The 20901-nt window shown below is 39.3% G+C and overlaps 1 protein-coding gene and 1 pseudogene across 1 annotated transcript; one reads left to right on the forward strand and one right to left on the reverse strand.

Annotated features, from left to right (window-relative positions):
• Positions 1-646: 646 nt before the first annotated feature.
• On the forward strand, positions 647-17896 carry DAD1 (defender against cell death 1). The gene is made up of 3 exons (XM_016132712.2): positions 647-927; positions 9371-9545; positions 17653-17896. The coding sequence occupies exons 1-2, from the start codon at positions 717-719 to the stop codon at positions 9499-9501; spliced, it is 342 nt and encodes a 113-aa protein (XP_015988198.1). The 5' UTR covers positions 647-716; the 3' UTR covers positions 9502-9545; positions 17653-17896.
• A 2642-nt stretch (positions 17897-20538) lies between these two features.
• LOC118601234 lies at positions 20539-20658 on the reverse strand (annotated as a pseudogene).
• Between the last annotated feature and the right edge of the window lie 243 nt (positions 20659-20901).

Genomic DNA, 20901 nt, shown 5'->3' on the forward strand with positions numbered 1-20901 from the left:
AGGAGGTGTCCAGTAAAAGTTTGCTGAATGAATACCTTTGGGCTTACGGTCTACCGCGTTTATTCGTAAGCACGCCCCGGGCCAGATGCCGAATCCAGTTTAGGGCCCTGTAGAGGTCAAGCTCGCTCCCTCCTTCCGCCCGGCACCTTCCTTCCCCAATAACCACTGCTGGGGAACTCGACACGCTCTAAAGAGCGTGGGACAGGCATATGGAATCAGAGCCCTTAACAGGATTAGGACCGAACTGGTACTGAACCTGGGGCGCGCCAGCCATTGCCTCACTGCAGATCCAGGTCTGAAAAGGGCAGGACTCGGGCAGGACTCGAGAACCAGAATCCCCTAGTAGCTACGCGGTCGTTTGTAAAATCTCTCCCGCTCTTCCTCTAATAGTATCTTGTTGCCAGAGCAACTGCGGGCGTCACCAACCTGACTGCGGAAATAGAACAGAAACGGTACACGTTTTCTGTCTGAGGACAGACCTCTTGCGCAGGCGCACTAATTTTTTCCGGCTGTAGTTCGCGGTCTGTAGATGTATTCTGCGTCTGCGCACCAGTTATTTCCCGCTGTGGCCCGCCTCTACGCCTGCGCAAATTGGCTATCGGGGGGAGGGCGTAGCTGGGTTACAGCGATGAGCATGCGCAAACGCCACATCCGGCGTGGTCGTCGGGTCGATTAGGAGTTGGGGCAGTGCAGGCCGGAGAACTCAGCCTGTAGTCATGTCGGCCTCAGTAGTGTCGGTCATCTCGCGGTTCTTAGAAGAGTACTTGAGCACCACTCCTCAGCGTCTGAAGTTGCTGGACGCGTACCTCCTGTATATACTGCTGACCGGGGCGCTGCAGTTCGGTTATTGTCTCCTCGTGGGGACCTTTCCCTTCAACTCTTTCCTCTCGGGCTTCATCTCTTGTGTGGGGAGCTTCATCCTAGCGGGTAATGATTCTATAAGTAATCGCAATAATGTGTTACTTTGGTGCGCTGATTTTATTCCCACAGTACCCTTTTTTTTATATCAGATCACTTCCTCGCGAAGTTGTGAGAGGAGCTTGCATTGCCTCTTTTTGTGAGTGTGGAAAATGAGGCTCAAAGATTGTGTCAGCACCAAACAGCTGCCTAGGAGCTGGAATTAAATCTATAAAGAAACTACCTTCATACAATTGCTCAACCTGGTGATCCATTTCACATCATATTGGTCCAGAGAAAACTCTATTTACTTAGCTTTAACACCCTTTTCAAGTTGGTAGGCTTTTTAAATGGAAAACCCAACTCTGAAACACCTCACTGATCATTGGCCTAAGCATTACTAACCTCCGTTGAAACGTTTCAATAAATAGTGTAAGAAATATAAATACTAGGCGCTTTGCTTGTTTAATAATCCTTTACTTGACTTTGGCATTTAACCAAAGCTGTTATTTCACTATCCTGAACTAAGTATTTATTCACTTAGTACTATTTTAGCTTTATTATTCTTTCTTGATTCTCAGCATTTAATCCTTTGTATTTAATGAGAGCTAACTGTCCCCATAAATTTTTGCTCCAAATCCGACCTTTCTTGCTCTAAAGGAATACAATGATTGAGTCCAGACTTGGCTCAGGGAGTGTTAGCCAGTCTAGTTTATAGGTGGCCACCACGTGGACCTTGCCAGTCGCTGGTATCGCCTGCTCCATGACTTTGAAAACATGCCAGATTTCATGTTTTTTGTTTTTGTTTTTTTTTTCCAGCGTGATCGTCAGCAGTCAGGCCATCAATAGTATTTTGAATCTAATAACAAGGTATTATGGTAAAAGCTCTGGGGATACATTAAGTATATGTTTCCTGTCCTTAACGAGTTTACAGTCTATTTGGGTCACATAAAATACAACATTAAAATGGTCTGTGGACTTCATTTACAGTGGCGACTTCATTTCAGCTTAAAGTTATAGATGTGTAGAATACTTTTTCTACACATTCAAATTGCTAGTTCAGACTCACTACAGAGATACTCTACGTTCTCTCTTTCACAGAACTTAAAAGAAATCTGAGCACTTAATGACTTTTGCAGTAGCCTGGTCTGGAGTTGCAGAGTTAACCTGTTGATTGGATATTTCTTTGAATTTTGCCTTAGATGACCAAGACCCAATTCTTTGTGGCAGCATTATGGCCTTCAGGAGTTGATATGGTACCATCATCAGATGCCCCAGATACACTACGTTTTGCTCTAGATTTCCCTTCCCTTTCCCTCAAATATTGTTCATGACTAAGAATTTTTATTAGCCAGATAGGAAAAGGAATCTTGAGAACCACTGGTGAATTTTGTTTGATAATTTTGTCTTCCAGGTCTGAAAAGAGTAGGAATAGGGGAGCACCTGAAAGCCGATTTAATAAAAGAAGACTTCTTCATGTTAAAATCATCCTAGCTTCATAAACTTCTAGGATTAAAACAACTCCTCAGGGCTATATGGAAATATATGGTTTGCTGAAGAGTGGATGTGTACTAGAGTTTTAGATAAAACCAGAAGATTTTTTGAGCAGATAATTTTTCCATATGCCAAGTCCTGTTTTTGAGGCTATTGTGGCTGAAGGAAAATTGGTGGATTCCCAGTGAGAAGTTGATGGCGTGTCATTGAAGAGAATGCCTAGTGAAAGGGCACTTTAATAGTGGAGTCAATTTGGGGAATCTAGATTTACAAAGCTGTTAGATAACAGGTAATTGGGCCAGAGAAATGAAAGTCCCTTTAGGAAAAGAAAAGATTCATGACAGTTCTTAGTGTCATTTGCATTTCTTTTGACAGTATCAACATTACTGAATCCTTTCTCCTCTGGCATTTGTTAGCCCAGATTCTCAACTGCAGACTAGTATTAATAGGCAATTTGTATTTGAAGTTTACTCTTTGTTCTGATTGTTGGGAAGGGAAAGCCTCTTACCTATTCGTGATGCTGGCAGTTTCTAACTTCTCTGTGATGTGTTTCCTGCTGGAAGAGAAGGGAGGAGGACAGTTAGGCTGAGAAAGGGAATTGTAGATTATGTTGCTTGGTAGTACTGTATGCTAGAGCTTTGAGTGCTAGGGCCAAGGAATTTGAATTTTATCCTGTAGGTAATAAAGCATCTCAGGGTTTAAAAAAATCTGAGTAATCTTATATTGGTGTTAGTATGTAGGATCAATTGGACAGAAAATTCTTAAGCCTGGTTCCTTAATTATTTATGGCAGTCTGTTTTCTTCCATTTCTTCTGCATGAGTTTATTTAGCATATGCTCTTTGGAAGTTAATCAGTACATTTTAAACAAATATGGAATGCTACCACACTTTAAAAAAGACTGGTGTTATTTGGGCCCGATGAAAATAGTCCATTTTCTTCTGTTCCACTACGCTTTGGAGACTAATCCACGGTTTAAGAAGGAGCCAGAAATTTTCAAGAAAATTGCCATTGAGAAACATTTTTATTTTTTGTTCAATATAGTAGGCTTTAAAAGGACCTCAGAGGTAGAATACTTTTTTCTTCCAGCTAGATTTCAAATATTCTCAGCAGCTGACTGTTTATTTTGCGGTTAGATATCTCTAGAGGAGGACATCTGTCCCTTTTTCACTGTAACATTCCAGTACTGGCAGCCCTTCTAGTTTCCTTTTTTACCTAACTAAAATCCCTCTTTCTGCTCATTTAAAGTGCTATGTAGGAGGGATAAGTGGAAAACATTAAGACTGTCCTTAGAATAAATCTTTGATCTTGAAATTGTTTTTTAAGTCATTTCACAGCTTTAGTTCGTTCTGTTCTCTAATCTAGATGAAGCAATTTTGGATTAAAAAAAAATAGTTTGTATTCCCTAGTTTATAAACCCAGAAGCGGTTTGCTTGAAAGGCAAGGAGGCCTAATCCAGAATGTTTTCTGAGAGCTGTTGGGCTGTGTGGACTGGGGTCAAGCATTTCTTTGGGAATTATCCCTCAGATTTATGGGCCCTTATATTATCTCCCATAACTGCTATCCAAGAGATTAGATTGGAAGTTTGCAAACTTTATGCCAGAGAGTACCCTAAATCTCTTTCATATCTATTGCTACCTCTTCATCCTCAGTGATTTAGGCTTTTTGACTGCTGTAAGCTTCCTTACTGATCTCCCATCCTCTGGTCCCTCTCCCACGGTCCATCTTCCACTGTGTTTGCAGGCTCGATTTAACTTGCCAATATGATTGTGCCACTCCCCACTTAAAATTTGTCTGTGGTTCTCAAAGAAAAATTAATAATTTTTTTCAGGGTGTATAGGCTCTTTGATGATGTGGTCCCGTCCATACCTCCAGCTTTATCTCTGGCCTTTGCCCCCTGTACTTTATCTTCCAGCATTATTTACTTGTTATTCCCAGAATATGCTCCGATATCTCAAGCTATTTTACCTTTGCTTGGCTGCCTGGGAAATTCCTCTACTTCTTAGACATCTCACTCAGCTCTAGCGCTATTTTCCATTGGAACCTTTTCCTGACTGTCCTATATATTCCCGTTTCACTTTGTGTGTGTGTGTATATGTGTGGTGTGTGTGTGTGTGTGTGTGTGTGTGTGTGTGAGAGAGAGAGAGAGAGAGAGAGAGAGAGAGAGAGAGAGAGAGAGAGAGAGAGAGAGATATGACACTTTGATATTGTACTCTATATGTTTGCATGTCTGTCTTCCCTGTGGAAGGTGAGTCCCTTGAGGGGTAGGGGCTGTCTTTTCTGCTCTGCATCCTCAGTGCTTCAATACTATATATGTTAAATTGTGAGCATGCCTATAAAAATTTAAGGAATATTGAGCAATAATGTGCCAGGTTCTCTGCTAAGCATTCAACTGTGAAACACAACTGGCCTCTTTTCTCACAGCTTATAGTCTAGTGGGAGATACAGACAAGTAAATATGGATATAGTGCTATGATGGAGAAGTTTTGGTGAGAATAGGAACCACGAATGGGCATTCAACCCTGCCCAGTGGTCATATAATACTTCCTCAATATGTTTGCTTTTCTAAAATAATGCTTCATAGCTTCTTTCTTGACTCTCTTGTATATTTGCTCTTTTCCTTTATTCTCAGTTGATCTTGCTTTATTTTTTATTAAAAAGAGGCGACAGGAATTTGTCCATCTTCTCACCAAGGAATCATAGCAGCCCACCTGCACTTGAACCCCTGCTGTTTGACTTACTTCCCATGATGGTGGATGGTGTGTCCCTTTCCTGTCAAAGGCCAACTCCTTCACTTGTGAAGAGGATCCAGTCTTCTCTTGCTTACTCAGGACAGCTTCTGCAGTCATCTTTCAATTTTGCATCAGTAATTTCTCTCTGTCTCCTTTCATCATACTTTCGTCATACAAATGTGCTCTAATATTGGCCAATTAAAAAAAGTTCATTTGACGCCATAGACCCCTCCAACTACCATTCCATTTCTTCTCCCTTATCACAGAATTCCTTGAAAGAATAATCTAGTTGTATGTAGTTTCAGCTTTCTCACTTTCCGTTCTCTTTTTTTTTTTTTTTTGCCATTCATTCTTTAACTCACTCTTAGTGGTGGTCTTTCCCCACCCCTAAGTGAAACTGCTCTTGTCATCTTGCCAGATCTAATGGGCATCTACCTCACCTTACTTGACTGTTTAACATTTAATGTTAAACACAGTTGGCGCCTTCCTTCCATGTGAAATACTTTTCTTGAAGCTTTTACAACACTACACTTTCCTGGCTGTTCCTTCTCACCTGATTAGTTTCTCTTTCCTGCTGTTTATGCTAGGTGATTCTCTGTCTGAGGGCATGGTTCTTAACCCCTTCTCTTTGTATTTCTATCCATAGGTGAATTTAAGAAATGTCTATATAGCTACAACAACCACACTTATATTTTTAGTTTTAATCTGTTCCCTGAATTCCAGATTACTAAATTCACCTACCCATTTGACATCTTTACTTGATGTCTGGTATCAACTCCAGATTGAACCTTCCTGCTTAGCCATCTGCCTCTTCCTCTGTCAGTACATCGTGTCAACATTGGTTGAGTGGTTGAAGCCAAAAATTTAGGTTTCCTTAATCCCTTGATTTCTTTTATCTCCCACATCCATTTCATCAGCACACCCTGTCTTTTCCAAAATATAGCCTGTATCTCTTCAGTTCTGTCCATTTTTACCACCATAACCTGAGCTCTTCTGCTCCTGTGCGATTTCTCTGCTTTTTTAACTTTGCAGACTATTCTCCACATTATAGTTCTAGCAACCTTAAACAGTGTATCAGATTATTTCATTCATCTGCTCAAAACTCTTAAATGTTGTTCCATTGCACTTAGAAGTATATCCAGGCTCTTTACTGAAGCTTACAAAGCCCACAGGACTTGGCCTTGTGTCCCTTTTGCCCTTGATCACATCAGTCTGGTCAGTTCTGACCTGTTATACCAAGAACATGTCAAGATTGTTCTCGCTACCTGGAATGCTCTGCCCCTGGATCTTTGCATGGATCTTTGCATGGTTGACTCCACTCTTTCAAATTTTGATCTTAAATAGCACCTCCTTAGAGACACCTGTGACTACCAAATGAAAAGTATCTTCCCAGCCACTCTAACTACCTTGTTTTAGTTTTTTCATAGCACATACCACTACCTTATATTTCTTTATTTGCTTACTTATATATTTCTCTCCATTGGAATATAAATTTCTGGGGAGCCAGACTCTTGTCTGTCTTATTCTGTGCCATATTCCTAGCATCTGGGACAATGCATGGCACATCATAGATGCTTAGTAAATATTTGGCTGATGAATGAACATTTAAGGAGATAGATTAAATTAGAACTACTTAAATGGAGCAGGCTGCCTCAGGAGATATTAAATTTCCAATTTTGGAAGTGCTCAGGGAGAGACTAAAGGATCATTTGTGGAGGAGCTTTTGAACAGGTGTTTTGTTTTTGCCTTTTATTTACTCCAGTGCATCTGAGGGATATGACATCCCTATTAGATTCTGGAAGGTTTGTGATTTTTTTACCTGGGGATGACTTACCAGATTCTGGAATGGTGAGTATACTTTGGAAAGATTCGTGGGTGATTCATGCAGCCTCCCCCAGCATGCCCACCCCTACCTCCTCTTGGGGATTTTATGCATCAAATAGGGTGCTGCTCTTTATGACTTCCAGGGTCCTTTGCACCTCTGGGGGACGGTGATTCTTATGTTGTCATTGGAATAATTTGGGTTACTATGATCATGATAATGGTAACACATCAGTTTGTTATCCACCTTCATGGAATTCATGGAAAGTTTCTCTTTTGTCCCCCCATATTTCCCCAAACACTGCTCTACCCCTGTCCTCCACCCTAATAGCCACTGTTAATAGCTTGGTATCTGTTTCTCCATGTGTGTGTTTAAAGAGAAATTAAGAATGGAAAAGTTTTTTGGCTTTTTTTTCACTTAATGTATCTTGGATATCTGTACTGTCTACTTATAGTTTATCAGATTTTCTTGAATAATTGCATGAGATTTCAGTATAATTTATTTAATCCCCTTGATGACATTTGGACCGTTTTCACTTTTTTCCCAATTTTACAAACATACTCTTAGCATGTCTTTGTAAGATAAATTCTTTAGTCAAAAAGTAAAAACATTTTAAATATTAATAAACATTACCAGTTGCTCTCCCAAATGTTTGAACCAATATGTACTTCATTCACAGTAGGATTTTAATTGGTTGCTCTTGCTTCAGTCAGTGTTCTTTATATTTTGAAGAGTCTAGGTGCTCGAAAAGGTCAGTGGTTCTCCCACAGTGTTTACATGTTTAAGTATAATGAAAACTCTGTTGCCATGGTAATGGACCCTGGAGACATAGTCTTGGTAGTTCTCTGATCTTTGGGTTAGATCTCAGTTCGTTTCCTTTTCTTGGTTAGTGATGGAATGGATGGTAGCCTGAAGCAAATTTGGGTTTTCTTAAGTAGTGTAATCATTTGTCACAGGCATAAAGATATTTTGGAAGTGTATTCCTGGAGCTCCCTTTTCTTGTCAGATGGTGACTGCGGCGAAGGCATCGGGATGAAATCTTCGCGGGTATAGAATATGGCAGTGGAGAGAGTTCTCTGCCAAAGTTCATATAACTTAAGTCTCGTGCCTTTTTTGATATGAGCAGCTGCTGGAATTTTGAGATCAAAGATTTTCTGCAATTGTGAGGTCTTCATGGATATTTATAATCTCTGCTATACAATATTATCACATTCTCTTGAAAGTAATTTACCATTTTGTAACTTTTTGTCATTTAGCCTAGCCCCTTTATTACTGCCTCAACTACATTCCAATCTAGAGATAATCATAAACTTAAATCAGGAGGTAAGGGAGTTCTGAAGATATTTTTTGGAGAGTTCTGAAGATGCATATGTGTGTATGTGTGTATGTGTATATTTTTTGGAGAGTTCTGAAGATGTGTGTGTATGTGTGTATGTATTTTTTCCCTGATTGAGCCTTTGGTTTTTAGCCCAATTCTGAGAGATTATATTTTTTCCTTTAACAATTAAGAGCATAAAACTTAAGTGTACAACTTGATGAGTTTTTAAATTCACCCATCTAGTTGTCACCCAGATTAAGATATAGAACATTACCAGCACCCTAGAGGCCTCTACCTTGTACCTTTCCAGTTACCCCTTCTTCTGCGAAAGATAACAAGCGCTATCCTGATTTGTATTACCAGAGATTGGTTTTGCCTTATTTTAAGCTTTATATAAATTGAATCATACAGCATGTCTTTTTTTGTACCTGGCTTGTATTTGTAGAATTCATCCATATTGTGAAGTTCCTCTTCCTTCTTCTTCTTTTTTTTTTTTTTTTTGTTGTTGTTGGCTGATTCCTTCCCTCCCGCCCCCGGTTTTATTAATAATTGATATACATCACTGTGTAAGTTTAAGGCATACATTATGATGGTTTGATTTACACATATTGTGAAAAGGTTAACACAGGAGGTTCAACTAACACCCATCTTCTCATATAGATACAATAAAAAGAAAAACATTTTTTTCTCCTTTTGATTAGAACTCGTAGGATTTATTCGCTCAACAACTTTTCTACGTATCATTGTAGCAGTGTTAGCTGTAGTCATCATGCTGTGCCTTACATCCCTAGCATTTATTTATTTTGTAACTAGAAGTTTGTACCTTTTTACCACCTTCTTCCAATTCCCCTTTCCCCCACTTCATTGCTGTTTAGTGTTGTATTGTATGCATAGGCCATAATTTATCCATTATACTGTTTATAGACATTTAGATTGTTTCCAGTTTGGGGCTGCCATGGGTATTATTACTGTACATGCCTTTTGATTCATTTATGCATCATTTCTGTTAGAATGGAATTGTTGGGTTGTAGGGTATATGTGTGTTGATTAGCACTTATATTTGTTTCATTCTTCTAGATAATTATTTTTGTGTTTTGTTTCTTGTACAGTTTGTCTGAGAATACAGATCAACCCACAGAACAAAGCAGATTTCCAAGGCATCTCCCCGGAACGAGCCTTTGCTGATTTTCTCTTTGCCAGCACCATCTTGCACCTTGTTGTCATGAACTTCGTTGGCTGAATCAGTCCCATTTGCTTAACTGAGGAGTGGGAGATGAGAAGATTGTAAGTGATGATCGTAGCCTTTGTCCCATCATGTTGATTTTAGAAATGGAAATTGGCGGGGCTGGTTTTGATCATGGTTGGCAAGGTTCCCATATTGCTCATAAGACGTTTGCAGAGTTTTTCATCTGTCTGCAAAGTATGCATTAATATCATCATGCTTCATCAGTGCTGTCACTCTCGGTCATTGCCTTCTCTTCTCACTGTTCTGCAAATCATTAAGATAACAGAAAATGAGAGTTCGCCTGTAACTAATACATTAATTTCTGCACCAGTAACTCCATGAAAATAACTCTGAGATCTTGGAAGAGACAAAGTTGTAGGTTTTGCTTTTAGATTTGCTCTATAATTTTTTCTAGTTTTGATCTCAGATGACTTTAAATGCTGGGCCACTGTCCCTGTAGTGCCTAGTATAGTGCTTACACTGGATAGACATCTAGTATAATATATGCTGAATGATTAACTGTGGCCATTTATATACCTGCCTGCATTATTCTTTTTCCTTTTCTTTTCCTTTTCCTTTTTTCCCCCCTTTTCCTCTCCTCTCCTCTCCTCTCCTCTCCTCTCCTCTCCTCCCCTCCCCTCCCCTCCCCTCCCCTCCTCTTTCATTCGTTTGTTCATTTGTTTGTTAACAGTAGAGCTCTTTTTCTAAACAAACTCTTATATAGAATCTCAGTATATAAAGTAGCAGTGAAGCTGGAGTCATTTTCATTGACAGAAGTTGAAAAGCCCTCTTCGTTTTTAGACTCTCCTTCTTATGTGGTATGCCTCCGTCCCAAGGATTTTCTGAAAGCTCTAAGAAGTACATGGTGCTTTCCAAACTATGTCTCAACACTCATTTTATAAATAAGAAAGCAGAGGTTCAGAACAAAGGTCCAGTGGCCTTTCCTGACTACATAGCTAAGTGTTTACAGAATAGTGCAGTGGTACTCTTGGTTCAGTGTTCTTCCAGTACCCATGTAGCTTCCTGATGAATGAATGCACTGTTTTCTTTGCCTTTTCATTACAAAATTTAGTGTTGCTTTTACTGGGTGGTAGAGAAAAGAGAAACTTAGATAACGTTATCCTTTTTGGGGAAGAAGATCCCAGGACTAACATTTTTCTATCACTAACATTTTTGTACTGATCAGAAATCCAACACAAGAGTTAGAGCAACCATACAAAGTGAATGCAATAATGTGACAATGATTATACTTCAATTTCTCGCATGAATTAATTAGTTACTTATAATGTTAATATCGATCCTTTTCATTGTTGATAGTCCCTCAAAAACCATTCTGTTAGTTCAGATAAGGTTTCATTTTTGGTGGTGGTAAATTGACAGATTGTTTATTTCATTGAAAAAGTTTGGGAACTACTTCTTTCTGCATTCTAATACAGTTTAACTCTTTGGAGAACTGATGAGGGCTTGAGTTGTCCTTCCTATTCTCCCCTTTCTGTGTGTCAGTCAATGCCTTGTTACTGGAAATACAAAGAAAAGTAGACCGTGGCTTCTACCTTCTAGTAGGGGAGAAGGCATATAAATACAGCTGTTAAAGACAGCGTAGTTTGAGCCACACTAAAGATGTGGACAAAGCGCCATGGGAGTCCAGAGAAGGGAGCCACTGTACCATCTGGAGCAGAGAGACAGCAGACGAGGTGTCTGACCAGTAACTCCTTAATATAGCTAGGAAGCTGATTCACCAACATTGACCTTAAACCTGCAAACATCATGGATAACTTGGGCTGTCTGATAGTAACTTTGCTGGAAAGGTCATAAGTCTTCTGATTATCTTATTCTAGATTTCTCAAGTTTTTCTAGATGAGTCATGTGTATGCTTAAGAAAGGGAAAGTGCAAGCATTTTGAGGATGTTCTTTGGGTTCAGGGAGCTACCAAATCATGGAGAATTATTTCCTAGGGCCGTCATGTTTGGAGGAGGACTCTGCTGCAGAGAGCTTAGTATTTCAAAATTATGACAAAAACAGACAGAAAAAAGCAGGCTCAGCAGAAACTGCATACTGCAGATTATTATAACAACCTAGGGCCACCTGTTCAGCTGGGAATTATGGGCCCAAGGTACAGCAAAACCTTCTTATCTCATATTGCAGTGTGAAATCATTTTATAGAGAGTACGTTCTCTGGGAGACTGCCCAGGGGTTTTTCATAGAGATCCTTCATTTGACATGTACTTTACTGTCCTGCTCTTAGTTTTTAACATAACATGTATTTGCCCTATTTATGTACTTCTAACTTAGTTCTACATGCAGTGTGCCACAACACTTTTAAAATAGTTTCCAAGTAAGTTCTCAGTGTTTATACTAACTCAGAAGGTAGAACAAAACAGATTGAATAGTCTCCATACTTATGAAGTACATTGAAAGTTGGGTAAAAAAAAAAAAAAAATAAACATCTATAGTGTACAACTCTTGGATGAATTTGGGAGTGACATTTAAAATCAGCAGCTACTCTGAAAAAGGAAGATCAAAAGAAAATGGCATTGAGTTAAAAAAAGTTTACTCCAGGAGAAGTAAGAAAGTTAACAGTGGGAGTTCACTGTAGGCCAGGCTTTAAGTGCTTCTCGTTCTGTGTCTTAGTTTCAAAATTATCTCATGAGGATAGGCTTGCTAATTCCATTTATAGATGAGAAACAGGTTTAGAGAGACTTGCTGGAAGTCTTGTAACTAATTAGTCTGATAATAGAATCTGACTTAAAAAAATTTTATTTCTCATTTTTGCATCACCATCCTCCCCCTTATTACTTTCCTTTCTTTGCTTTTATTATGATAATTTAAAAAATACAGAAAAATACAGAGAATAACATAACAGACATCCATGTATGCACCACCTAGAATTAATGGATTTTGAACAGATTAACCATTGTAGATTTAGTTGAATCCCTTTGAATTCCTCTCCAGTCTCAATTCTGTCCCTCTGCTGTAAGGCTTAAACTTCTTCATGGCAGTTTTGTTCAGTTAGGACTAATATAAAACCTAGATCTGATAAACACAACCTTTTCCAAACTTTAGACTTTGTCGTCTCCTGAAAACTTGTCCAAAGACGGCAGCTTGAGAAGCCCTGTGGTAAAAGCCGCTCAGTTAGTTGGCAGCACCAGTTAAAGATGGCTGTCCCAGCAGGCAAGAGCAGATTCAGTATTTTTTAGATTATCAAGAAAATGAAAATGCAAAAGTGAACAATGCTTCTGGTAAGCTTCTGAGTTGTGAGAATTGGTGCACACCTAAAATGATGATCAATGTTTGGTGCTTAGGTGGCAGCGAATCTTTTGAATGAATGCATGGCACAGAAGCTCAGTAGATTTGAATATTTAAAAAATCTACATACTTTCTGTAATTGGATCCTATTTTGTTTTTCTATGTTTCTGTGCAATTCTTTAAAAAAAAAAATGTCATCTTATCTCAAGTGTTCTGAAGGGAAATGAAAAAGAGGGAGATAGCTGCATTGGATCACAGTTTAGGGAGGAAATTGCCTGGACTTGGGCCTTGGATCAGAGGGTAACGTGAAATGGGTGCAAAGGGACAGACCTGAGCTTGGAAGTTTGCTTAGCCTGGTGGAGATGGTTTGGCCAATGCTCCTGTTAAAACCTTGTTAGTGTTGCTTTGTTTTTATAATGGAGGTTATTCTCCCAGATGTCTTTAAAAATTCATAATGTTTAATGCTTGCTGGAGCAAGGGGGCTACAGGGCTGGGGAGAACATAACTCTGACAAGTAGTACTATTTACAAATATGCAATTACTGTTGGCTTTTCAAATTCATCAGTGAAATATAGTAATCTAGAGAATTATCTCAGAAGGGAACCTAAATATTATTTTTTAGGCTCTACTGCCACCTAGTGGATTGTACATCATGTGCTGAAAGAATGTACTGCAAAGCATAAGAAAAGATGAATCTCTGGGAAGAAGCCCCTGACATCTTTGTGATAAAACCTAGTTTTTTCCCAGTCACAGGAGGGCAGCAGAGGTCAGGTGGGCTCAGATGCTGGGTCGGGGTTGCTTTACATTCTGGCCAGAAGTGGGCAGTGTCGAGTTAGGGACAAAGGGCATGGAGCCTTCAAGTAGACCAAGGCTTTTATTACACAGGGAAGACCATGTTCAGGAAGGGTTTATTTCCTTTTCGTATATTGTCAGTTCAAGAGCTCCCTTTTGGTTTGTTCTAGACCTGTTTTTCTCTCAACATAACTTTCCACTGGCAATAATCTTTAATTTTTTGTTGAGAGTAGCCATTTATTATTTTATTTTCCCTGAGATTTCACCTATAGTGAATTAGATTCAGCCACCAAATAAGTTCTCAGAAAGGAAACTATTCTAGATTTATAGCACGTATTTTGAATTAAGCATAGCATAATCTTTTCTTAACAACCTTTTTTCTTGGAGGGTGAGATTAATTCTTTACCTATTCTTAAAACCTTGAAGCTGCTTATTTTATTTACTAAAAAACACTAATTGATGACTCTAATGGGTGATTGAGCTCTATTGTATTTGGTCCATTTAAAGCTGAGAGTGTAGGAGGGGAAGGGTGGGAGAGAGAGGGAGATGGTGGGAGAGAAAGAGGAAAATCAAGTAGATTTGTGTTTATGAATTTCATTGCTGCCCTCACTTCCTGCCTTATTTTCTCCATCTGTGCAGCTTGCTGATTCCCCCTCCAAGTCATCCCTGCCACCAGGTTGCCTAGGAGCCTTTTCTGGGGCTCTCAGGGGTCCACTGTGCATGCCTCTAATGCTGCACTTACCACACTGTTATGAAACTATTCATTCACTTTCCTGTCTCTCCCACTGACGATAGGGACCTCAGGGCTTAGCACAGGCTAACAGTCACAGTGTGTGTTTGTTGAATGAGTGCATGATGAATAAATCATTTTCAAGTGCAAGAAAATGCTATGTGAAATAGTTATATCAATAGTTTAGTGGATGCTAAGGCATGTGGAGAATACTGTGGAAGGAAGAAGCCAAGAGAAAATTCATATGAGGGACTGTGAGGTGGGGCACGAGCAGGAGCCTGGAAGTTGAAAGGCCCGCATTGTGGTCTTTGTTCTGTCTTGGACTGACGGGTAGAATGGACAGACGAGCTGTCCCTCAGCCTTAGTTTCCCTGTCCGCATAGTGAGGGGATTGTCATCAGTCTCTAGTAGCTGTTAAAGTCTCAGATTTGTAGAATTCATGATAGTTCTCATTGTTTTGAGGAGGATTGAGCTGTTTGTGTAGATCCTCAGTTGGGCTTTGCTGTTTTTTTTTTTTCTTCAAAAAAAGTTTTTTTTTTAAAATCTGTATTACCAGATTCCCATCATTTACTCACAGGAGGTAGAAAGTTAAGGTGTGACTGTAACAATGCACAATGTTTATACAAGAGCTTTTACAAAATTAGACATTTGTAAAATGTCTTAGAGTTATCACCAGGCTTGCAGGACTCACATACATTCCACATACACTTTTATACACATTAACCCATGCGATCCTCACAGCCCATCCTGTGGTGGAAGTACCCAAATAGTCTTTCCGTTTTACACATGAAGTTACTGGTGAAATTTAAGTTGACTTGTCTAGGCCTTGGAGCTAATAAGTAACTAGGAGGAACTTAATAACAGACATTTTGACTGCAAAATTTTTTTTCCTTTTCTATTTTGTTTAAAGACTTTTGGGTGATGAATACATACACACACCTTGTTAGAAGGTTTTCATTGAAAATATTAAACTTCTCTTTTTTAAGACAGGAGAGGTTGATAAGGTAGGATGAAGTTAGCTTATCTAAAATGTTTCAGCAAAGTTGGTCATCTTTAATATGATCCAGAAGAAATGCAGGAGAACTGACTTTATCCAGAGAGGGTAACCCTGGACCCAGCCTTGTCCAATAGGACTTTTTGCAGTGTGGGAATTTTCTAAGTCTGTACTAGCTGGTAAGGTAGCTACCAGCCACATGTGGTTGAACATTTGAAATTAGGTTAAGTTACCGAAGAGCTGAATTTTTAATTTCATTTAATTTTAACTAAGTTTAAATAGTCATCTGTGGCTAGTGGCCATGGTGTTGGACAGAACTGCTCTGGACAGATCTGTCAAATTTTCAGGTTAGTTTCCTCATTTATAAAATGAGAAGATTAGATTAGCTGATCTTTAAAGTTCCTTTCGTTTTTAGAAATATACTATCTGTGCCTTCTGAAATTATAGTGATTGAAATTGAGCAATGAACCTAGAATTTCTGCAGAATGGTCTTTGATTTGCATTTTCTCTAATTTCAGTTTTAATTGGGTGACCAGGATTCAGGATGAGATGGATTTGAAGGAAAATCAGTATTCAAGCGTATCTGCTCAGTACTAGTGTCTGAATAGAGATGGTGCTGGGGAGAAATACAGGTTCCAAATAGAAATGACCCTGTCCGGCCTTATCTTTCGTATCTATACAGGGAGTAATTATTTTTTAACAGTTCTTTGCATTGTGCCTTGCTTTCTTTTAAGATGATTAGAACAGACTGGTCGAGTGGTGCTGTCTTTTCTGCAGGAGTGAAATAGATTGAAGAAGTCATGCTAACTTATCTCAGTTAAGTGTCTTCCATTTGCATGTCTCAATAACGGGAAGAAAATGTATTAGTAAGTTTCCTGAAACCTTTATCTTTCGGTTAGCAGGGGATACCATTCTTCTGAGCTGTTGAGTAGTCCAATTTTATTGAACTAACGTTTCAAAGAATCCTAGAACCTTTGCTTTTAGAATACTGTCTGGTGAATATATTTTTGCCTTCAAAGAAGGGAGCAGATCTTTGTAAATAGAATTTTCTGAAAACCACTATCAAAGACTCTTATGAGCTGTTTGCCTTCTCAGTGGACGAGCCCCAATGTCTTAGATCTAAATTTTTTTATATCATAGAATGTCAAAACTTGACTTTTGTACTAAACTAGTATTTCTTTTATAATTCTAAATGTGTCAAGGCTCTTCACTGAAATGGCCCTATGTTCTAGTCCTTTCTCACCTCAACGATTAGAACTGATGTGTTATATTAATTCATAGTCTGTTACGTTAAGAAATTTGATGGAGTGAAAAGATGAGTTTAATAGGTCTGTTTGTTCTTCTTTGGCACTGTATACACTTTTCATTCCATTTTTGCTTGCTCTTTACACATTTCTCACAATTCCACTGATGTAAGAATGTTCAGCAATTATGTAGCATTTCTCTAAATACCATTGTTAGTGAAATAAAAGCACTCTGGCTAGAAGTCTAAGACCTTTCCTTTAAGCTCTGGTGCTGGAATTTCCAGTTCAGAGCCAATACACAAAATACCCAGCTCTTCTGAAAGGTGGTGTTTCCTAACCTTTTTCAAGTCATGACACACATAGAAGATTACAGTATTCTTATGGCTCACTGCAGGAAAATTGGCTGCTTATGGCTAGAGTCTTTGGAGCCCCTGGGCCCAGGGGTCACTTTCTGACTGCACCCGTGTTGTGGCACAGCTCTCCGGGAGGCACTGGAAAGGAAGCCTGTGTTTGTTTGCGAGGTGGGGTGCCACTTCACAGCCTCGTCTGACTAGCAGCATTGTGGACACTTCTCTTGGAGTTATTTTCCACTCTCTTGCCAAAAAGAACCTTATCTTTAAATGAAAATGAAACTATTTCTTCTGTATTTCCTTTGTTAAATCTGAGATTGGGCATTTTTCTAGACTTTCTCTCTTGAATTCTTCCTTTCTCCATCCTCCCCAAAATGGGCATTTAATGCTTTAAAAGTTTTCTAGATCTAGAGAAGCTCTTTAGGCTAAATGGCAACCTCCTCACCTCAAAGAGTTTGTGGGCTAGAGGTCAGAGGGAATTCTTAAAGGCGTGCAGCCAATTAATTGTAGAGCTGGAGTTAGAACCCAGGTCTACCACTTCCTAGTCACCTTTGCCTTGATGCACTGGGAGTTCAGATTTGAACTTGAAGTTTTATGGGTTCCTCTAAAAAACGTTCTGTGAAAAATGTTTGCTTTATTCTGGTTATAGCCTGGCTTACATAGTGCCCAGCATTTGAGAACTCCATTGGTGTCTTTGTGTTTGTGGGTGTAGAATTTAGATGGAAGGATTTGGGGCCATGCCTGTAGTATCCTAAAACATTTTTTAAAAACCTTGGATATTTCCTCTTACTTTTCTACTTCTTTCTTTTAGGTTTACTTTTTGATTCCCCCTGGAGAAGAGCTCTTAAGATGGCAGCTGGCTGGACACATGGATTTTCTTCAGACTTATATTGACTGCTGGCTCTGATTTGGTGTGCTGGTGGAGAGCCAGAGAAATTCCCTCGCTTCTGTGTCAGAGCAACTTCATAATGAGCGTTTATTAACATGACCTCTCTCCTCCATTAAGTGTATCTTTTTTGCCTTCCAAATTAAACTCCATGCCACTTATTTCAGTGCCTCTGACTCCGTCTTTTGTTTTTATTCTTTATTGGTGTCAGAATCCGTTTTCTCCTTCTATCCTCTGTGCAGAGCTCTTAAGGAGTTGATAACTTGCAACTCTGAATCTACCTTCATGTTTTGATTAAATGAATTTGAAGTTAATGACAAAAGACAGTGCTGACAACCCTAGGAGAAGACAGTTCTCTGTCTTTTCCCTGGAGTTGGTAATCCTTTACTAATCCTTCGTTGTTATAGGTGATTCCACTCTTATGGCACAGTGCATTCCTGGAACCATGTCATGAAGCACTTTGTTAGAAATTGAACTATGTGCTTGCACATTTATGGCTGTTTTGATATGCTTTTCTGGTGAAAAGTGAAATAAGCATCTCTTAGGCAATGTAAGCAGAGTGCAAAGAGTGAGAGTTTTGTATATATAGTTATAGGATATAGTACTCTCTGAATATTTCACAAATAATCTCTCTTGTTATTCTTGCAGTTGTCTCAGGGGTTTCAGTCCTCATTGAAGAAATTGAGGCTTATATTTGTAACTTGCTTAAGACCAGAGTTGAGGGCACAGCTTGGATACAATGATAGGTCTACTGGCGGAAGCCTAGGCATGTTTATATGTACTGCGCCAGCAGCCCCATTTCCATATTGGGAAATAAGCCATGTTGAGAATTCCACTATTTAAATTTACTAACTGCTGAGATGATGAATTGTGTTCTAGAGGTTCTCCAACTTGGCTGCACATTAGAATATCTGGAGGAGCTTGAAAACAAAATATCAATGCCCAGGTCACACCGGAGACCAATTAAGACCAATTAAATAAGAATCTTTGGGGGTGGCATCTGTAGTTCGCATAGCTATCCAGATGATTCTCATGTGCAGCCAAGGAGGAGAAGCACTGCTCTGGATTCTTGATATCAAAATGTAGCCCATTGACCAGCAGTATTGACATCTTCTAGGAGCGTATTTGAAAAGGAGACTCAAGCCCCACCCCAGAACTTACTGAAGCATAATCTTTATTTTAACATGGTCCCAAGTAATTCATGCATTTTTTAAAGTTTGAGAAGCACTGATCTAGAGCAGTGGTTCTCAAATTTGGTATATTTCACAACTACCTGGGAATTTGGTAAAAGCTTAAGCTTCTATGTTTTATTAGCTCTCTATGTAACTGATATACAGCTAAATTTGAGAATAGCTATAGATCAGGAGTTGACAGATTTTTTCTTATACGAGAGTGTGCATGACTATGTTCCAATAAAACTACAAAAAACAGGCTGTTGGTCCATGGACCATAATTTGCCATTCCTAGGGATACTCATTCACTAAAATTATGATTGATCAATTTAATTTGCTTTAAAACTTTTACATACAGATATTATCTAGCTTTGTCAGGAGGCTTCTGGATTATTTTTAGTCTGATAAACATGTTTTGAATAAAGGCTTCTGAACTTTTAAGACATAGGTTGAAAATTGGAAGTAATAGTAATTTTATCAAGGAAGACAATTTTCAGAACCTTTAATATACAGATTTTCTTTAATATCTCCCAATGATATTGAGGTGCATGGGGCAGATACTAAATTCCCATTTATCAGATTAGCTCTTGTCTCAGAGGTGATTTACCCAAGCCAGTTACCATCAATCAACAGGAAACCTTCATCTTTCATATATGTCTTTTCACCATTTGCAGTAGGACAAAAGCCTCCAAACTTTCTGGAGTCTTTAGTTTAAATTTAGTTAAAAGCTTGTTACAGGTGACTCATTTGTCTTTAGATTTCTGTTGACTGGCTTAGTGGTTCTCAACTCTATGCAAAAGAACTAGCTGTGGAACTATTCCTTCAAGCTTAAAAAAATGTGTTACTTGCAACTCTGAATCTACCTCCCCTTTCTTGAGTTTCTGATTCTTAGGTGTTTTTTGTTTTTTCGTTTTTAGCTGAAGTAGCTGAAGACATGGTAGATGAGAGGCACTACGCCAGGATAGACATTCTGTTCATTAGATATCTCCTTCTATTTCTTGACCTTTCTTATACCCACCGGCTGTGCTGTAATGCCTCCCCTGGGTCTTCTTGCACATGGGTGCTCAACACAGCATGTTGAACAAGTGGATTTTGAGTACTACAGTATTCAATACAGAGTGAGATGTAGCCTGGTATTTCCTGCTGCCTATAGCTCACCACCTTAAGGGGTGGGTTTATTTTTATTTTCTGTGCTCTTTTGTGGGGCCGGAAGCCATTTGCCACAACTACTGTACATAGTCTGTTCCCTGCCATTCTTTGCAGTGGCTGGAAGCCCAGCCCTGAGCACCTCCTGCCCACACATTTCCTGCCCCCTATCACATGGAAACCATCTCATGTTTTCTTCTCTTAGCAGCGTACACCTTTGGCTTCTTTGATCACATCTTTTCATCTTGTGCTTCAAAACACTTCTGTTATGATGGGTGGGAAATACTTGGGGAGGTCACAGAGACCAGTTCCCTGCTTTAGGAGGCTTAGCAACATGGGCTGGTTACCAGATGCTGGGAGCTTGTGTACAAATTCAGTGTGACCCAGCTGTCCTTCCATCTCGGTGGCTTGCAGCCCTGGGTGTCTAGACCAAAACTGCAGTGCTATATAACTTTCTAATCACATTTCACTTAATTTTTTTTTTTTTTTTTTGTGCCTACAGCACCCGGTCTTCCTAGGTGGTCTCCCATTCAAGTACTAACCAGGCCTGACCCTGCTTAGCTTCCGAGATCAGACTGAGATTGGGAGTGTTCAGGGTGGCATGGGTGTAGGCCTCACTTTAAAAATTTTAACAAATATAAAAAATGGATTTCTCCTGTATGGCAACACACTTTCCAGAACAGGGATTTTAGATGAGAGAATGAGAAAAGAAAGAGGAAGTTTATGAAGAACTAAACAAAAGAATCATTTTATTTGCTTACGTTGTATTAGTAGGTGAGTCCAAGCTTATGCAAAACTACTGTCGGTGGGGTGGAAATGGTATGTTTTCAAGTTACCAGAGAGGCAACCTGGTGCT

This window comes from Rousettus aegyptiacus, unplaced genomic scaffold, assembly GCF_014176215.1.
Source record: "Rousettus aegyptiacus isolate mRouAeg1 unplaced genomic scaffold, mRouAeg1.p scaffold_m13_p_3, whole genome shotgun sequence".
Taxonomy (NCBI): domain Eukaryota; kingdom Metazoa; phylum Chordata; class Mammalia; order Chiroptera; family Pteropodidae; genus Rousettus; species Rousettus aegyptiacus.